The sequence below is a fragment of the Psittacula echo genome (genome assembly GCF_963264785.1).
Source record: "Psittacula echo genome assembly, chromosome: 23".
In the NCBI taxonomy this organism is placed as follows: domain Eukaryota; kingdom Metazoa; phylum Chordata; class Aves; order Psittaciformes; family Psittacidae; genus Psittacula; species Psittacula echo.
In genome coordinates this window covers 2,984,389-2,999,243 of record NC_137748.1, presented here as the reverse complement: position 1 = coordinate 2,999,243, position 14,855 = coordinate 2,984,389, and the positions used below count along the sequence as shown (strand labels likewise).

Below are 14,855 nucleotides of genomic sequence, written 5' to 3'. Positions count from 1 at the left end.
TTCCCTGATGTTGTGTTTCCAGTTTGTGTTCAAGTTCATCACACCAGTACCTGAGAACTGCCATGCAAGACCAACTGCAGGCACTGCTGCTGGTGATGAACATTCTGGCAGGAAGATCTTGCTCTGGGGAACTTTCACCTTCCTTCTGGATGGTTCAGATGATGATGCTCTCAGAAGAGACCACAACACTAGCAACTTGGGTGCTACTTTCTGTACCTGATCAGGCCAGTTTGTGCTCTCTGGGCAGCCCTCACAGCACAGTTTCCAGTTGTTTTCCTCCCAGTGGCCCATCCCATCGGCTCAGAGATCTTCACAGCCCCCAAGAAATGCAACTCCATGGCAGTTCACCAACACAAAACCAGGTCTTTCCTGCAGGTGTAGTTTTGCAACAGTGAAACCATCTTTGCAATGGAGATTACCCAGGGACTATCTAGGAAGTGAGAAACTGGGCCTGGCGTGGCTCACGCTAACCGCCAACGTGCATGCTGCAAGCAGGAGGCTGAGGTCCACAGAAACCAGCCAGGAGGTAGAGGCAGTGGCAGCAATGACACCTTGTTGCTTTTTGAAAGATCACCTTGTGCAGCTCCCAGTTATAAAATCAAGGCAGATGGGAGGGCAGGACAGCTGCGAAAACACGAATGGAGACGCACTCCAGCTTCAGCTGGGGTCTTGTTTGTCTTTAGATGGACAAATGGGGGAAGGAAAAGCAAGCTCACAGATAAAGGCTACCAGTTAAGGTTCAGTTTACTGCATAAAATAGTAAGTAGCCTAAATGATACACATTATAATGGCATGTCCTATTTTTGGTGTATGTGGATCTGGCAAATATGAGTCATCTTTGGAGGAAATCCCAAACTGCTTTCCTGGCCCAGTCTTATCTGCCCATAGAAAAGAAGGAACAAAGTCCATAATAAAAAAGCCACCTTCACGTTAACACTGGTGTTGGCCAGATTTGCCAGGGAATTGCAGCTGGATAATGATGAAGCAAATGCTAATTATGATCACAGGTTGGTCATATTTGGAGTAAGAGGAACAATCTCATGTACTATCTTCACAAGTATGATCTAATAAGAAAGTTTTTGTGAGATCCCAAAATACACTTGGTGAGAAAGCAAGTCAAACCAAGACAAATAGATGCTCTCTACTTCATAGGAAAGTAACATATTATTACTGTTTCAACTCCTTCTCTATGATGTAATTCCAGGCCAATCTAGCAAGAAAAATCCAAGCCACACAAAGAATGGCAAGGTACACTTGCAAATGTGAAAGCCAAAAGCAAAAGAGCGACACTGCAGTGGGGCCCAGAACCACCAGAAAATGGGTGTACTGCAGAACGTAACAGCAAAGTTATGCACCAGAGTAACGTGAGTGATGCTTCTGTGGCTTCCAGAGGGTCAAGTGCTGGCTAAACAGCAAGGCCCTGAAGAACATTTCTGAAGGCTGACATGTATACCTATGTTAGAAAGAAAAAATAAACACAAAAGTGCTCAAGAAAAGACTGTTTCCATTGACACCTTCTATGAGCTGAGTTCTTGGATGGAGCAAGGGGGATCAGCAACCAGAGAGGAACCAAATGCTGAGGGAGGGGTAAGGGGGCAAGGAAGTCTGTCACCCCAAGTGAGCAGGAGTCCTGGGACCCCCAGCGTCACCTTGTACCATTGGTTCCCACCCTGGAAGGCTCCTGAGGATTCCAAGCTGAGAAACAACAGATCCAGCCAAATCAGTTCCCAGGCTTCAGCAGCAGCACCTGAAAGTGCTGAAGGGCAAGGACATCCCTCCTGAAAACCCTCAGCTCTTGCATCACTGTGAAGTTCCTGTGAAAGTGAATTCTGACATTATCTGCTCCACAAAATCCTTCTGTTGCCAACACCTTCTCTGTGTTCACACAACATTTCCGTGGGGCTGAAAACTACTCCACTTTTCCACCCTGAGTGCAAGATGTAATTGCAAAGGCAAAATCCTTGGTGTGAAAACTCTGTGGCAGGACAAGTCAATACAAGTTAATACTGGACAACCCAAGGGGTTACCAACAGTGACAGCACCACTGAGCAGGAAGGTAAACACAGGCAAGACTACAGACAAACAATATTCACCACTGGCACCTGTGAGTTATTCCCTGCGTCTCATAACAACTATTGTTTTTCTTAAAATACATGCTCCTAGAGTAGAATGAATAGAACCATCCTTACCCTTATTAAAAGAGGTTTTCAGCTTTCATCACTGTAAAGAAAAGTTTGAAAGCAACCACACCGTTAAGCCCAAAGGCTTAAATGTCAGAAAGCAGAAAACAAAACCAGTGAATGGTTGAATTTGCCAGTGCTGCTCGCTCATCACTTCCATGCAGTGAGTGTCCTGACGGTTTGTACATGGTATGGGATAGCATGTTTTCTCATGTTATTTCCTCCCCATATTAAAAAAAAGAGGACAATTTGGCACCACAGCACAAACAAAACCCAAGTCAAAACTAGAGAAAGTGCTGTCTTCAGTGAGCAGTTTTTAGTTTGCAAAACATCCATTGCACTCTAACTCAGAGAAGATAGACTGAGGGTATGGAAGGCTCCCACCAGCCCTGTGGACACCCAGGGATGACCAGAGGAGTGGGCACAATTGTGCCATTTTCCTACATGCTGCTACACAGCAAATCACTTGGGATCTGGCCATGGGTGCTATCAGCTTCCACATCAAATGTCTCATTAAGATAAACAGAGACTGCTCATTTATCTTAAACTGTTCTGGGCTAAGACAAGCCCAGGACATCTCCATATGAAAGGTTAGAGGGTTGAGGGTTTTCCTCCCTCCCAAAAGCTTTCCCAGACTGGTTACGGGGCTTCCCACGATTCTGGCACTTGAGGTATAAAATCCTTTGGCACTGCACAAACGATGTGAAAGTGATGTAGGAATTACTACTAGCACAAGATTTCAGCCACATAACCGACAGGTATGGAGCAGCCTTTGAAAAGGCAGCAAGAGTGTCTTGCTACAACTAACCCACAATGTTGATCCTGACTATCTGAATATTTGAGCTCTCCAAGGCCCTCCCACATCCATAGTGCAACCTAAACCAGACCTACAGACCAAGCCAAGCTTTCTGTAAGAACCTGTTCTTTTGTTTCATCCTGCAATGTATTTTGGTTTAATAGTGTACATTAGTCAATGTAACCCTAGCAAGCTTTTCCTTTAATTTAGTCAAGGTGCTACAAAAAAAGTCTTAAATACAGTAACTTACTGAATTTTGAACTGTTATTTTTTTCTACATACAAGGATATTACAGGAAAGGCAGAAGGCTAAAATTTTGCATTAGATGGAGTTGAAAATATTATGACCCTATTCAACAGCTTCCATGATTCAAGTATAGCGTTTACTACGCATTTTTACTGTGCCCAAGCTAGTCTGTACAACAAAACAAGCAAAATGCATCTGATCAGTCTACCTGTGCAGGATCTACTCAACAACTTCAGAGAACAGTCTGTAGCAAAGCAGCTGAACTGCCAGTTACAGATCAGCTATGGGAAAGGCTCATGGCAGAAGACCAAGATCGATTAAAGAGTTTTCTTCCCAAATTCAGTAGCAACAAATCAGGGCTGGCTCTGAAGTTAATCACAACCAAAGCCCCAAACCAACCTCACCACCTTGGAGAAGTCATGGAAGTCCTGCCTTTTGTACTTCCATCTACCAGCCTAGCACTGCACTGCTGATTCTGATTCTGCTCCTGGGAGCAGGAGCACTCAGCATCCAAACCCCACAACAACCAGTGCTCCAGGCTGACTGACTGTACTGGTCACCCCTCACCACCCACAGAAGTGGGGTGGCAGCACCTAAAAAGAAAGAAGGCAGCCAAAATGCTTTAGCTAAAAGCAAGACTCATTTTGACAATAAGCAGCTCCCCCCGCCTTTAAGTTTCCAAAACTGTAAGCCCGTAACGGAAAACATGTTTTCTATCAACTGATCGGAAAAATTAAGCAAAATATGCCCAATTATTTCAAAATTCTTCAACTTGCCTTTGATTTCCCATCAAGTCCAGCTTGGCAGTTTTACACCAGGTTTAAAAAGGTTTCTACGTGTCTCCTTTTTCTTGGCATCTCCTCAGAGGGGTTTAAGTTCAGGACAACTAATACAGATTTGGAGAATGAGCTGCCAGAGACTGGAGATGTCTAGCTTAGGAATGTCTGCATCCTTGGAAGCCAGGATGCAGTACGGCCCAAAATCCAAGTTAAGAACAAAGAAAGAGAAGATTTCTATTGTTTGCTTTGCTAGAGCCATAAATGCTACATTTAATAGGAAAGAAAGGGAGATGAACATCCTCCTTGTTCTATACTGATGCCTCCTTAATGCTCTCTTCACCTGAAGGAGGTCAGGATAGAAACCACATAGAGCAAAGTTTCTTTCTTACTGCGACACAAGCAAAACTCAAAAAGGAAACGCTTTATTATCAAGCAGCATTGTCCAGAGTTACACATCTACCCCTCATTCTTATTTTAGAAAGTCTCCCTGGTAATTTGCTTGTGCTTTTGAAAAGCAAGTAATGTGTTTTGAATTATAAGAGGTTACAGGGACATTTTTGTGGTAAATTTGGACTTTCATTTGCAAAAAAAGCCCTCAGTGCTACAGAAATCCTTTTGGAAATAACATTTTTTTATCATTGCTAAGCACTTTTCAACAAAGTTTAACAGCTACTGCTCCAAGGAGCTGCTTACATCCAGCTTTAAAAGAATACTGGGGTACTTGTGCCCCTGCAAGCAAGAGGAAAAGCAGCACGGCATCTTTCCCGTATTTTAGGGAGCAAAGGAGAGTACATTCTCTGTAGTATGCAGGGACAATTTTTCTAAGCACATTCGCTTAGATACTCCCAGTGCTCAGGGTCTAGGATTCTGGGATTTTGCTGGAGGCCCAAATTGTACTTACAGCTCTTTCAGTCCTCTTCCATTCGTTCCTCTGGTCTTTAAAGTCAGGATCAATAAGGCACAAAACTCTGGTACTAGGAAGTGGAAAGCACTACTTCCAACCTTGGAAGTTTATAAACTCCATATCCAGTTGCTTTATAAACAGTGCAGGGGAAGAAAGGCCTCAAACAACAGTAGCTGGACTTTTCCTTTGAAGGTGAAACTTTAGCATTCATTCTTGTAAACAAAACAACCTATTCAGTGGAAGCTGAGAAATCTGAATAAAAGCAAAAGTTTATCTGTAAGCAGCTACAAATGTCTAATCCCATGCAAGCCTCACTGTCCTCCTAATAACCGTGATGGAAAGGTCTTTACAGCCACCAGAAGTTTTGCAGGCTGGCACACCAGATTTTACCACCTCAATATACCATAGAAGAGCTCTCCCTAAGGAAAGCCGTGTTGTTCCTACAGTGGGAAAAGAGAACTTTTTGATTGAGTTTGTTTTTCTTTGCTATTCAGAGTGAGACAGCCTTTGCTGCCATCCAGTAAGCTGTTAAAATATGAGTTCTCGTTACTTCTTGGCTGTTCTGCTTCCTGGAAGAATGATTCAGTAAATTGCCCAAGCTCCCTTCAGTTTCCCTACTGCAGGTTCATTTTAGGCACCATAAATAAAGTCCAGGACAATGCCCAGTCTGATGCTTCTAATGGAAGCCAGATATTATTATTATTAACCTTTTCAGAAAGTTTCAGCTGGTTCCTCAAAGTGTAATTCATTTGAGGAGCTTATCATTAACAACTGTTTTATTCATGAGAGCTTTACATGCTACCCCTTCCTCCCAGCTCAGCTTCTCATATCTGAGCTCTGACAGCATGCTACATGTTGCCCATCTACACTGCTGCTCACACACAGAACTGGCCCCTGTGCAGTGTCAATGGGCTCCACGCAGATCAAATGAGAACAACTCTGGCTGTAATAAACCCCAGGAACGAGGAAAACCTCATTCCAAGCGAGAGATAGAGGTTATCTGAGGAACAGTTCAAGATTTAGATTTGAAGAAAAAGTCTTTTCAACAGGTAGATTTATCTAATAGCCCTTTTCCTCTGAAAGACAGAACAGCCTCATGCTCAAACTGTGCTTTTAGCATTTGAAAGCACCACAATGAAAACTTACCTCTGTTTAACAGACAGAAACATCAGTACACAACAGCAAATCTAACCAAAAAGCCCTGAAAGGATCAGAAATCTTCTAGAAACTATATTCTAGAAGAATATAATTTCTAAGATCTGGAAATGAGTGTTTGCTACTCCCTCACTGAGCACTCACAGGCAAACCTGTGTTCAGACATCTGTTGTCTTCTCCTCCACGTCAGAATTTCTTCATTCCATAAAAGATTCAACCATGACCCAGGAACTGATGATGTAACAGTCAAATATGCACCCAGATCTGCATCTCCAAAAGGAATTTAAGTAAATATGACCAAAGGGGAAATGTTCAGGTAGTGTAAAAGTTTGCTCAGCCTGAAAGAAATGCAAGGGGTGGGTGAAGCAGTAGAGCAGTAAAACCACCTAAAGAGGCAGATTTTTGAATAGAAGTCAATACAAAGGGCTCTTGACTAAAGGAGGCCACAAGACTCATTGGAAATATTAGCTAATATTTACTGTAAGACTCTGACAGCCATCCTTTAGTTAATGAAATCCAGAAGGTGACGATAAATCACTTCAGTTAGGAGGATGCAGGTAATACAAGCCACCTCAAACGGACTAGTCAAACACAAGAGCAGGATTCTACTTCACAGCATCACAAATCACTGTGCACCCTGAGGATCTGCAGGACTCATATTACCTCACAAGAATCTACAAAAGAATTGCAAAGAGGCAAGGATGAATGCAAAAAGGCTGCTGAGGACTTCCTAAATGATCAGCTGACTTTGTGTAGATATACTCTATGCAAACTGCGTAAAAAATGATGCAGGGAGGAACATCTTTTGTTGAGCTAATTCACACTAGTGCTGGTTACAAAACTGATTCTGGGGGGCTTTTTCCTCACACCTGATGCCATGCAACATGAATGTCCCCTCCCAGCTCGCTGCTAACTCACTACCTACAATTGCATTCTGTTATCTGTGCTCTGACAAGTACCATAAATGCAGCTCAATGTCAGCTGGCAAGCTGGGACACCAGGCAGGTCTCGGGCACAGCATTCCCAGCATGAGGATTTAGAGCTGTAAGGTACCCTGAAAGACTAATCTCATTCATAAACCTGACCTAGTATATTATTCAACACCCACGTCTTAAAATGTACTAAACACTGCCTCACCCACACTGCTATAAAAAGACTACTGTAAAATTTCTCTCTGAGAACAGCAGGTATTCATAAGGCAGCGGAGGACAGACATGAAAAAGAAGATTCAGTGAAACTATATAAATTCAGCACACATGCAAGCAAAACAAACCCCATGCCAGGATCATCTCATTCAGTGCTTTGTGTCAGGGAATGCTGAGCCCACCTGTAGCAGCCATTAGCTCCATAAGCTGAATGTCAAGTCCCTGCAGGATCCAAAAGCTGGCCTTGAGCCTCCCTTTGCTACTGCTCTAGTTTGGATTTGTTTCTAAAGTGAGATCGATGGCCTTTTCCATTTATGAAGATCAAGCTGGCCCCCATCCAAGCTCGTAACTCTAATTTTGATAGACAAAGGGGAATTTTCATTCCATTCATTCCTAATTCTGACACAAGACAGTTCTCTGCAACCTGAGCAGTTCAAAAGAAGCCAAGAAGAGCTTCAGAGACTTAACTGCTGACCATTCGAGCAGTGAGGAATGTCCTACAACATCTGTGGTGCAGGCACTTCTCTCCAGAAGCAAGCAGACTCCTCCCAGCCCCTTTTCAACTCACTACCACACGAACAATTCAAATATTTATATCTATTTAAAATGAGGAAATTAAAATGGCTTAAAGGCACGAAAAGCATGTTTATTAAGCATGAATATTTCATTACCAAAAGCACAAATGAAACCAAGCATTCACATATTTCCTCTGCTGGGATTAAAGACACTTCACTACCTAGTGTGAAGCCAGATCTCTCCTACCACAGCTTCAACCAGAAATCTGAATGTTTCAGATGGTACTTGAAAGGTAAGAAAGCTGGTGTAAAATCTTTATTACAACATAGACAGCCTCCCTTTGATCCAACACTTTAAGGAAGATTAAGTCAACAGAAGAGCAGAAAGGTGCTGTACAGGTGAAGAATCTAATGCTATCAATGATCCACATCCCTGCTGAGAAAGAATTGTTTCTAATGTTTTTATGGGCCCTTGATCCTCTGAAGATGAAGATGGGAGCAAATTAAAGTGTTTGATCAACCCCCGTTCATGCACGTTTTGCCAGACCTCTTGAGGACAAATGAAAGGAAAATAGTCCAGTCCCCAGATCTAGAGGAGACTGAACTGCACAAGAGTTCGGTCTTTCAGAACTGCAAGACTGAACATCTGTCTATTTTACACAAAAAATGCCCTATGATGTCACCTATTAAAAGGGGCTGCTAACAACTGCATTAGAGCTTCTTCTCAGTTGCTTTTGCAGGCAATTATGAAGTCTGCACATTTTCAGCACCATCTTCAGCTCTCTGTGTCCAAAACTGCCTCCACAGGAGCATGCTGTAAACCCAGGAGACTAATAGCTATTCACACCAGTCATATAAAATACAAACCAAGACATTTCTAGGACTGAGAGATACTAGACTCAACCCACCTTATCACCTGAAAGAAAAAGATGTCTTTGAGAGCTCTGAAAGGTATAGCCTCCCCACAACTGTCTTAAGAAAATCCCTTCAAGATCTCTCACTACAGCATTTGAACCCAATTCCCTGTTTCAGTTTGCCACAACCTTTTTACAGAACTGCAGCCTACACCTCACCCTGCCTGCACAGCAAACACTTGCCTCAGCAGCAAACCCAGAGAATTCTCAGAGAGCCATATCTTCTTTATAGATTCTTAATACCCAAAATACTATAAATCATACCAAATGCTACCTTTCAAAGGTACCTGAAATAAATACAAATTTAGAACTATTGCCTTAATTTAGGATAGCTTTGAAAATGCTGGGGTTTGCGTTGCAAGAAATAGTTGAGAAACAGTAGAAAAAACACCTTTGCATATTTTTAACTGAATGCAGAACTGTTGTTTTATTAAGTGTTGTTTTAAGAGCTCAGAAATCACTATGTGTGCAGGGAGACAACTACAAGGACTATTAACACTGTAGTTCTTCACACCTCATCCTCAGGCTCAGGTGGGCTGGCACAACTGGGACACTATCTTAGCAGCAAGAACTGGCTTCCACATGGGCTTTCGTGCTGGAGCTAGTTAAAAAAAAAAGCAAAACAACCCAATATTTATTTTATGATCATTACACTTTACTGGGTGCTGTCACCATCTTCTTTTCATGAATCCTTGAATTCCTTAATAACTGCAACAAAGATCTATTATGTTCCCAGGAGGGGATTTGCACAATGGTTATGAAAAATGAGCAACACACTAGAAATCAGGGAAAGATGAGTCAAGCAACACCTGCTTACGAATTAGATGTGAGAACAGAAAGACCTTGAGCACACAGCTCAGACAGGACTGCCCTGAACACTACCCTGCTGCTGCCATACATCATTGTCTCTTTTATTCCTGCATTTCAGTGTGGCTTTCCACTCAGAGCTCTTGCCCCTGGGTTTGTCCGGCCAGGTCCCCAGAACACCTCACCACCCAGCACAGAGGGGATCATGTCTTACTCTCCTGTAAAGCATTCAAGACCTTGTGAGAAGAAGCTAGGCTGAAGTTATTCCCTTTTCACAAGCACCTATTCGCTCCACCTACTGTGGAATAGTAACAGTCAGGTTAAGTCAAAACCACTCACTGAAAGTGTTTTAACAAGTCCTGAGCAGGATGTTCTCCCTTAGAACAGGCAAGTAACACTCAGAGTACAGCCAAATACTAACCTTTGGTTGCCAGAGAGGGGACCTGAGAGCTGTTTGACTTTAAAAAGATTCCCTGTTTTAAGGAGTCTTTCAGCTAATCGTAGGTCCTCTGATAGGAACTGAAATGCCAACTGCTACTGAGGTAATCAACCTGCCCACAAAGCTCAACAGGGCTCTGATTAAAGGGAAGGCCAGACTGTGCCAAGGTGTAAACTGCTCAGATGCAACCGCTTATAATAATTCATCCAGATGAGCTCTTAGGGAACAATTCTCTGTTAAAGCTTTGAGGCGTTCTACAAAGAACGAAGCTCCTGAGTCCACACCAACTGTTCCAATAGTCCTGATTCTTTTTTTTTCTTTTAATTATTCTTACAACTAAGAATCACAACCAGCCACTGGTACAAGGCCCACTCAGAACTAAGGAATCCAAGGAGCAGGTGACTTTAATTTACAATTAACACGTAAGCTGCAGTGACTGCCTGAGTGTCCACATGAAATGGCCAGTTTGTGAAGTAGTTGTAAGGCACGGCTAGAAAAAGAAACATACTAACACTATGATATCCGTGCTGAATCACTACGTAAACCTACAAACAACAGGGCAGCAAGCATAGGGACTGGGAATTAAGGTAGTAAATGCACACTGCATTCATCCACCTACCTAGGCAGGTACTCACACCAACAAACCAGCCACACTGGTCAACACCGCTACATTAAATATTACAGTAATGAAAAGTGCAACTTCACCATTTCTCTTTTTCCTACTAAAGGCATCCTTGGGGAAATACCCTTGCATGCACCAAAGCCGGTATGATTTCAGTTCCACCCACATCTGGGCTCACTTGGGAACTAACTCCAGCACAACCCGACTTGGGTCAGGCAGTGACCCTGAACAAAAATAGCTTTGGCAGAAAGCTGGATTTATGGAAGAGGGTGGAGCCCATCCAAACCTGCCACTTGGAGTTAATGACGGAGAAGCAACAATTTCTTCATTCTGTTCAGCACATGACGAGCACAAAGGCAACTCGTGCCATCCACACAACATGACAAAAAACAACGCGAGATAATCAACCCTGCAACAGGTCAGAGCCTCGGCTGTAATTTGGGTCTGTGTCAGCAGCAAAAGTTAATTACCATCTCCAAAGCAGTAAAAACAAGAGGAGCAAATGTTGCTGAAGCACTGCACTAACCCCAGAGCGAAGCTGGGTCAGCAGGCCAGGGCCTCAGTGCTACTGGCAGCGTCAAACAGGGCTGAGCAGGGTTCAGCAAATTTATTGAAAAGCCACACTTTCAGCAAATTCAGCTGAGCTCTCCCAAACATCCCAGCGCAGACAAGCCAAGGGATGAGAGCACCAGGGTTAGAAAAATCAACAGGAGTAATTTTCTTTAACACAAGATCATTCTGCCCACAGCACAGACACAAGACAACCTTGAAGGGCAGAACTCTGCCTGCTAGCTGCAGGTTACAGCCAAAGCAGCACTGGTGTCTGGTACAAAAGAAAGTGGAGTTCGAATTGGTATCACAAGGAAAAGCCTGGGTTTGGTACCAGTGTCCACAGTATTGGAGTCAAAGGTGTGTTAGATGCAGCAGGAACATGCAGACATCCTCAGGCATGACCAGCATGCAATGGGACAGGAAAGAAGAAATTAATCAAACTACATATCAGTTGTTAAGGATCCAGAATTGCTGCTTTTCATCCTCTGTTTTTTAAGGATCTAGAATTGCTGTTCTACTCATCAGCAAAGTCTACCAGTACAATTAGATTCCTAAATGCAACCAACATGCCACCTTGATTTTTAAGTTATCTAACAACCCTTTTCCAAAGCTTTAGATTTCTAGTACACATTAACCAAAGAATAAAACTTGAAGAACAAACTACTACGTGCAGGCTTCCTCCCAATTACACTGATCTTGTTTGTGAGCCTTCCGTAATACAATTAGAGTGCCATGGCGTGCATAAAAGAAATACAAGTTTAAGCTTTCAGAGGCACTGCAAAATCTACTTAAGTTTACTTAATTTACTTCTTTATGTTCAAAGCTCAACGGTTCACTATGTTTTCCTTTGTATTTAAACACAAATGCCCTCTCTACCCACAGATAAATCCAAAACATGGAAGAAAAATAGTATCAAATACTCTGGTTACTGTTATAACCCTCACTGCAAGATCCTTGCAGCACCACAGAACAGGGGTACACTCCAATAGCCACTTCTGTAGCACAGAACTTCCCCAGCACTCAGTGGCTGATACAGCCAAAGCTTCAAAATCTACAGATTTCTTCCAGAGGAGACATCATAATTACCTGAAAAAGCTCAGTTTTCCCTTTCCTCAATAGCTTCCTACCAGCTGAGGAAGCTTATCCCACCGCTGCTCCCTTGGCTATGGCCAGAGGTGCGTCCAACAACTGCACAGCTCTGACAAGTTACTGATTTCAACCATCTCCACAACAGAAGCAGCAGGAGAGGAACAGTCACTAAAGCCTGTGCAAAACTGGGGACACGCACACAGGACACAGCCAATAAGTTGTGTTTCTATCCCAAAGGCTTCCCTTCGGTAATTACCAAATCCTTGCACAAGCAGGGGCATAAGAGTTTATCAGGAAGAGCTCCCATGAATCTTTTATAACGGAAAGTGAAAGGCAGCCGCAGAGTGAGGGTCCCCACCGGCTGTGCTCCTATCAGTGCCGCTCAGTCGTACTTCACAGAGGAGAACAGGGATGACACCGCAGATCCTCCCGAAGCCCATCGCTGCAAGGGCAATAAAACCATAAAGATCACGAAACGTTAACGCAGCGCCCGGGACCGGCGGCCACGCTCCTGCGGGCAGGACCAACCTTGGACTTGAGGACTTTTACTGCTTTTCTGTCCTGCCTTCACCTCGCACGCGTGGCAGCACAGCAGGCACCTGCCGGCGGTGTGCGAGAGGGAGACGGAGCAGGGCTGAGGAGCGGCAGAACAGGCGGGTTTTCCATAGGGGTGACAGGAAGCCGGCACCGAGAGCAGGGCAGGGCTGTGCGCTCCCCACCGCTCCCTCACACCCACTTGTCCCTCCAAGTTGTCTCAGTTTGACAGAAAGCCCCTGTTTTGTGCCGGGTTCGCTCCTCTGTTGTGCTCCCTCACCTCACAGCGGGGCCGCCTCAGGTCACTAAACCGGCACCCCGCGCCTCGCACCCGGCGACCAAAGGCGTGCGGAGAACAGGGTAGACGAGGCCCCCCAAGCCCTCACACTCCGTGAGGGGGCAAAAGGAACGGGGGAAGGAGGGACTGTGCGGGGGTTCCGCCGCCCTCCCCGCCTCTCGCATCGACCCGTCCCTGCCGCACCCGCGCCCCGAGCACGCACCGCAAGCGGAGGTTCGCCATGAACTCGGGCATGGTGACGGCATCCATGAGGACGAAGTCGGCTTTACCGAACTCCAGGCTCTCCTGCTCCGCCATGGCGATGCTGCAGCTCCAGATCGCGCCCTCAGGGAGTGGAGGGGGGGGGGGGGGGGTGCCCGCCTTGCGCCCGCCGGCCCCGCCTCAACTCAGGTGAGGCGGGGCCGGCGGGCACTGAGCGGGCACCGGGGGCGCCCCCTGGCGGCCCGCCGAGAACACACGCGCCGCCACCCCGCCCCTTGCCCAGAGCGAAAGGAGGGGGCGAGAGAGCCTCCTGCTGGAGAGAGGCTCACACTGCACCCATCCGTACTAGGGGGGTCACATCAGGGTGCTGCGCCAAAGGGGACCCCCCCACACCCCATGTCTGCATCCAAGCACCCCACAGAAACACCCTGAGAATGGGCCTGAACCCCGAGACTCTCCACTGTAGGGTGGCAGGTCCTGCGGCCAGAGGATCTCCCCAGCCACCGCAGGACCCCACCATGCAGCATCAGATCCTGCACCCAGCACCCCTGGGTGCCCTCCCAGGCCCTGCTCATTCTGGCTCTTAAACAATCCCCAGAAACCCTCCAAATCAATGCAGAATGAAACCAGGCAAAAAAACCCTGCAGGTGCCTTGAGCCCTGGCACCCCCACCTTGGTCTAATCAGATTAATGGTGCTAATTAGGGCAAGGAAGGTCGGGGGCCCCGGGAACAGGCCCAACCTCACCAGCAAGAGCTTTGTGGGGAAGAACGGCTGGTTGGGAGCAGGAGCTAGGGGTGCGGGTGTGAGACGGTGGAACCATCCCCTTCCTTGTCCCAGTCTCCATCCCTACAGCCTGGTATCACAGTATCACAGTATGCTAGAGATTGGAAGGGACCTCAAAAGATCTAGTCCAATCCCCCTGCCAGAGCAGGAACACCTAGATAAGGTTACATAGGAATGTGTCCAGGCGGGTTTTGAATGTCTCCAGAGAAGGAGACTCCACAACCCCCCTGGGCAGCCTGTTCCAGTGTTCCGTCACCCTCACTGAGAAGTTTCTTCTCAAGTTTAAGTGGAACCTCTTGTGTTCCAGTTTGTACCCATTACCCCTTGTCCTATCATAGTTTGCCATTGAGAAGAGCCTGGCTCCATCCTCATGACACTCCCCCTTTATATATTTATATACACTAATAAGGTCCCCCCGCAGTCTCCTCTTCTCCAAACTATAGAGACCCAGCTCCCTCAGCCTTTCCTCATAAGGGAGATGCTCCACTCCCTTCATCATCTTAGTTGCCCTGCGACTTAGTTGCCCCCCCCAAGGGGCTGCAGCCCACAGGTGGAAGCAATGAACCCCCCTGGATATAGGCAGTGGTTGCCACCTCTTTGCCTGCTCCTGGGAAACACAGGCCTGGGGCAGCTTTTGGACGTGAGCTGGGAGGAAAAACGTTCCCCCCAAGTACTCTGAGTTTCCCTATTTGTGCTTTGCTTTCTGGGTGTGCTTTGCTCTGTTGGGGGGTGGGGGGTGTTCTGGTCTTGCTTCATACAACGTGCTCAATATTAGTTTGTGTTAGTGCAAGTGCCTCATTTGCATGGTGCTCATTAAAGGCACAGGGAAATCTGGGCTAAGGTGGAGGTGCTTGAGGTGAAGGCAGTGCTCTGCCCTCCTCTTCCTCAGCAGGG

General features: G+C 45.7%; 1 protein-coding gene across 1 annotated transcript in view; it reads right to left on the bottom strand.

Annotated features, from left to right (window-relative positions):
- The window catches only part of MYO1D (myosin ID), a gene marked incomplete at both ends in the record, with an annotated part of 109,390 nt that extends 96,118 nt beyond the window's left edge, over positions 1 to 13,272 (bottom strand). Inside the window, one exon of the mRNA XM_080633281.1 lies at positions 13,178 to 13,272. Within this exon, the coding sequence (XP_080489407.1) occupies positions 13,178 to 13,272 (95 nt within the window). The remainder of the gene's footprint in view (positions 1 to 13,177) is intronic.
- Positions 13,273 to 14,855: the final 1,583 nt, after the last annotated feature.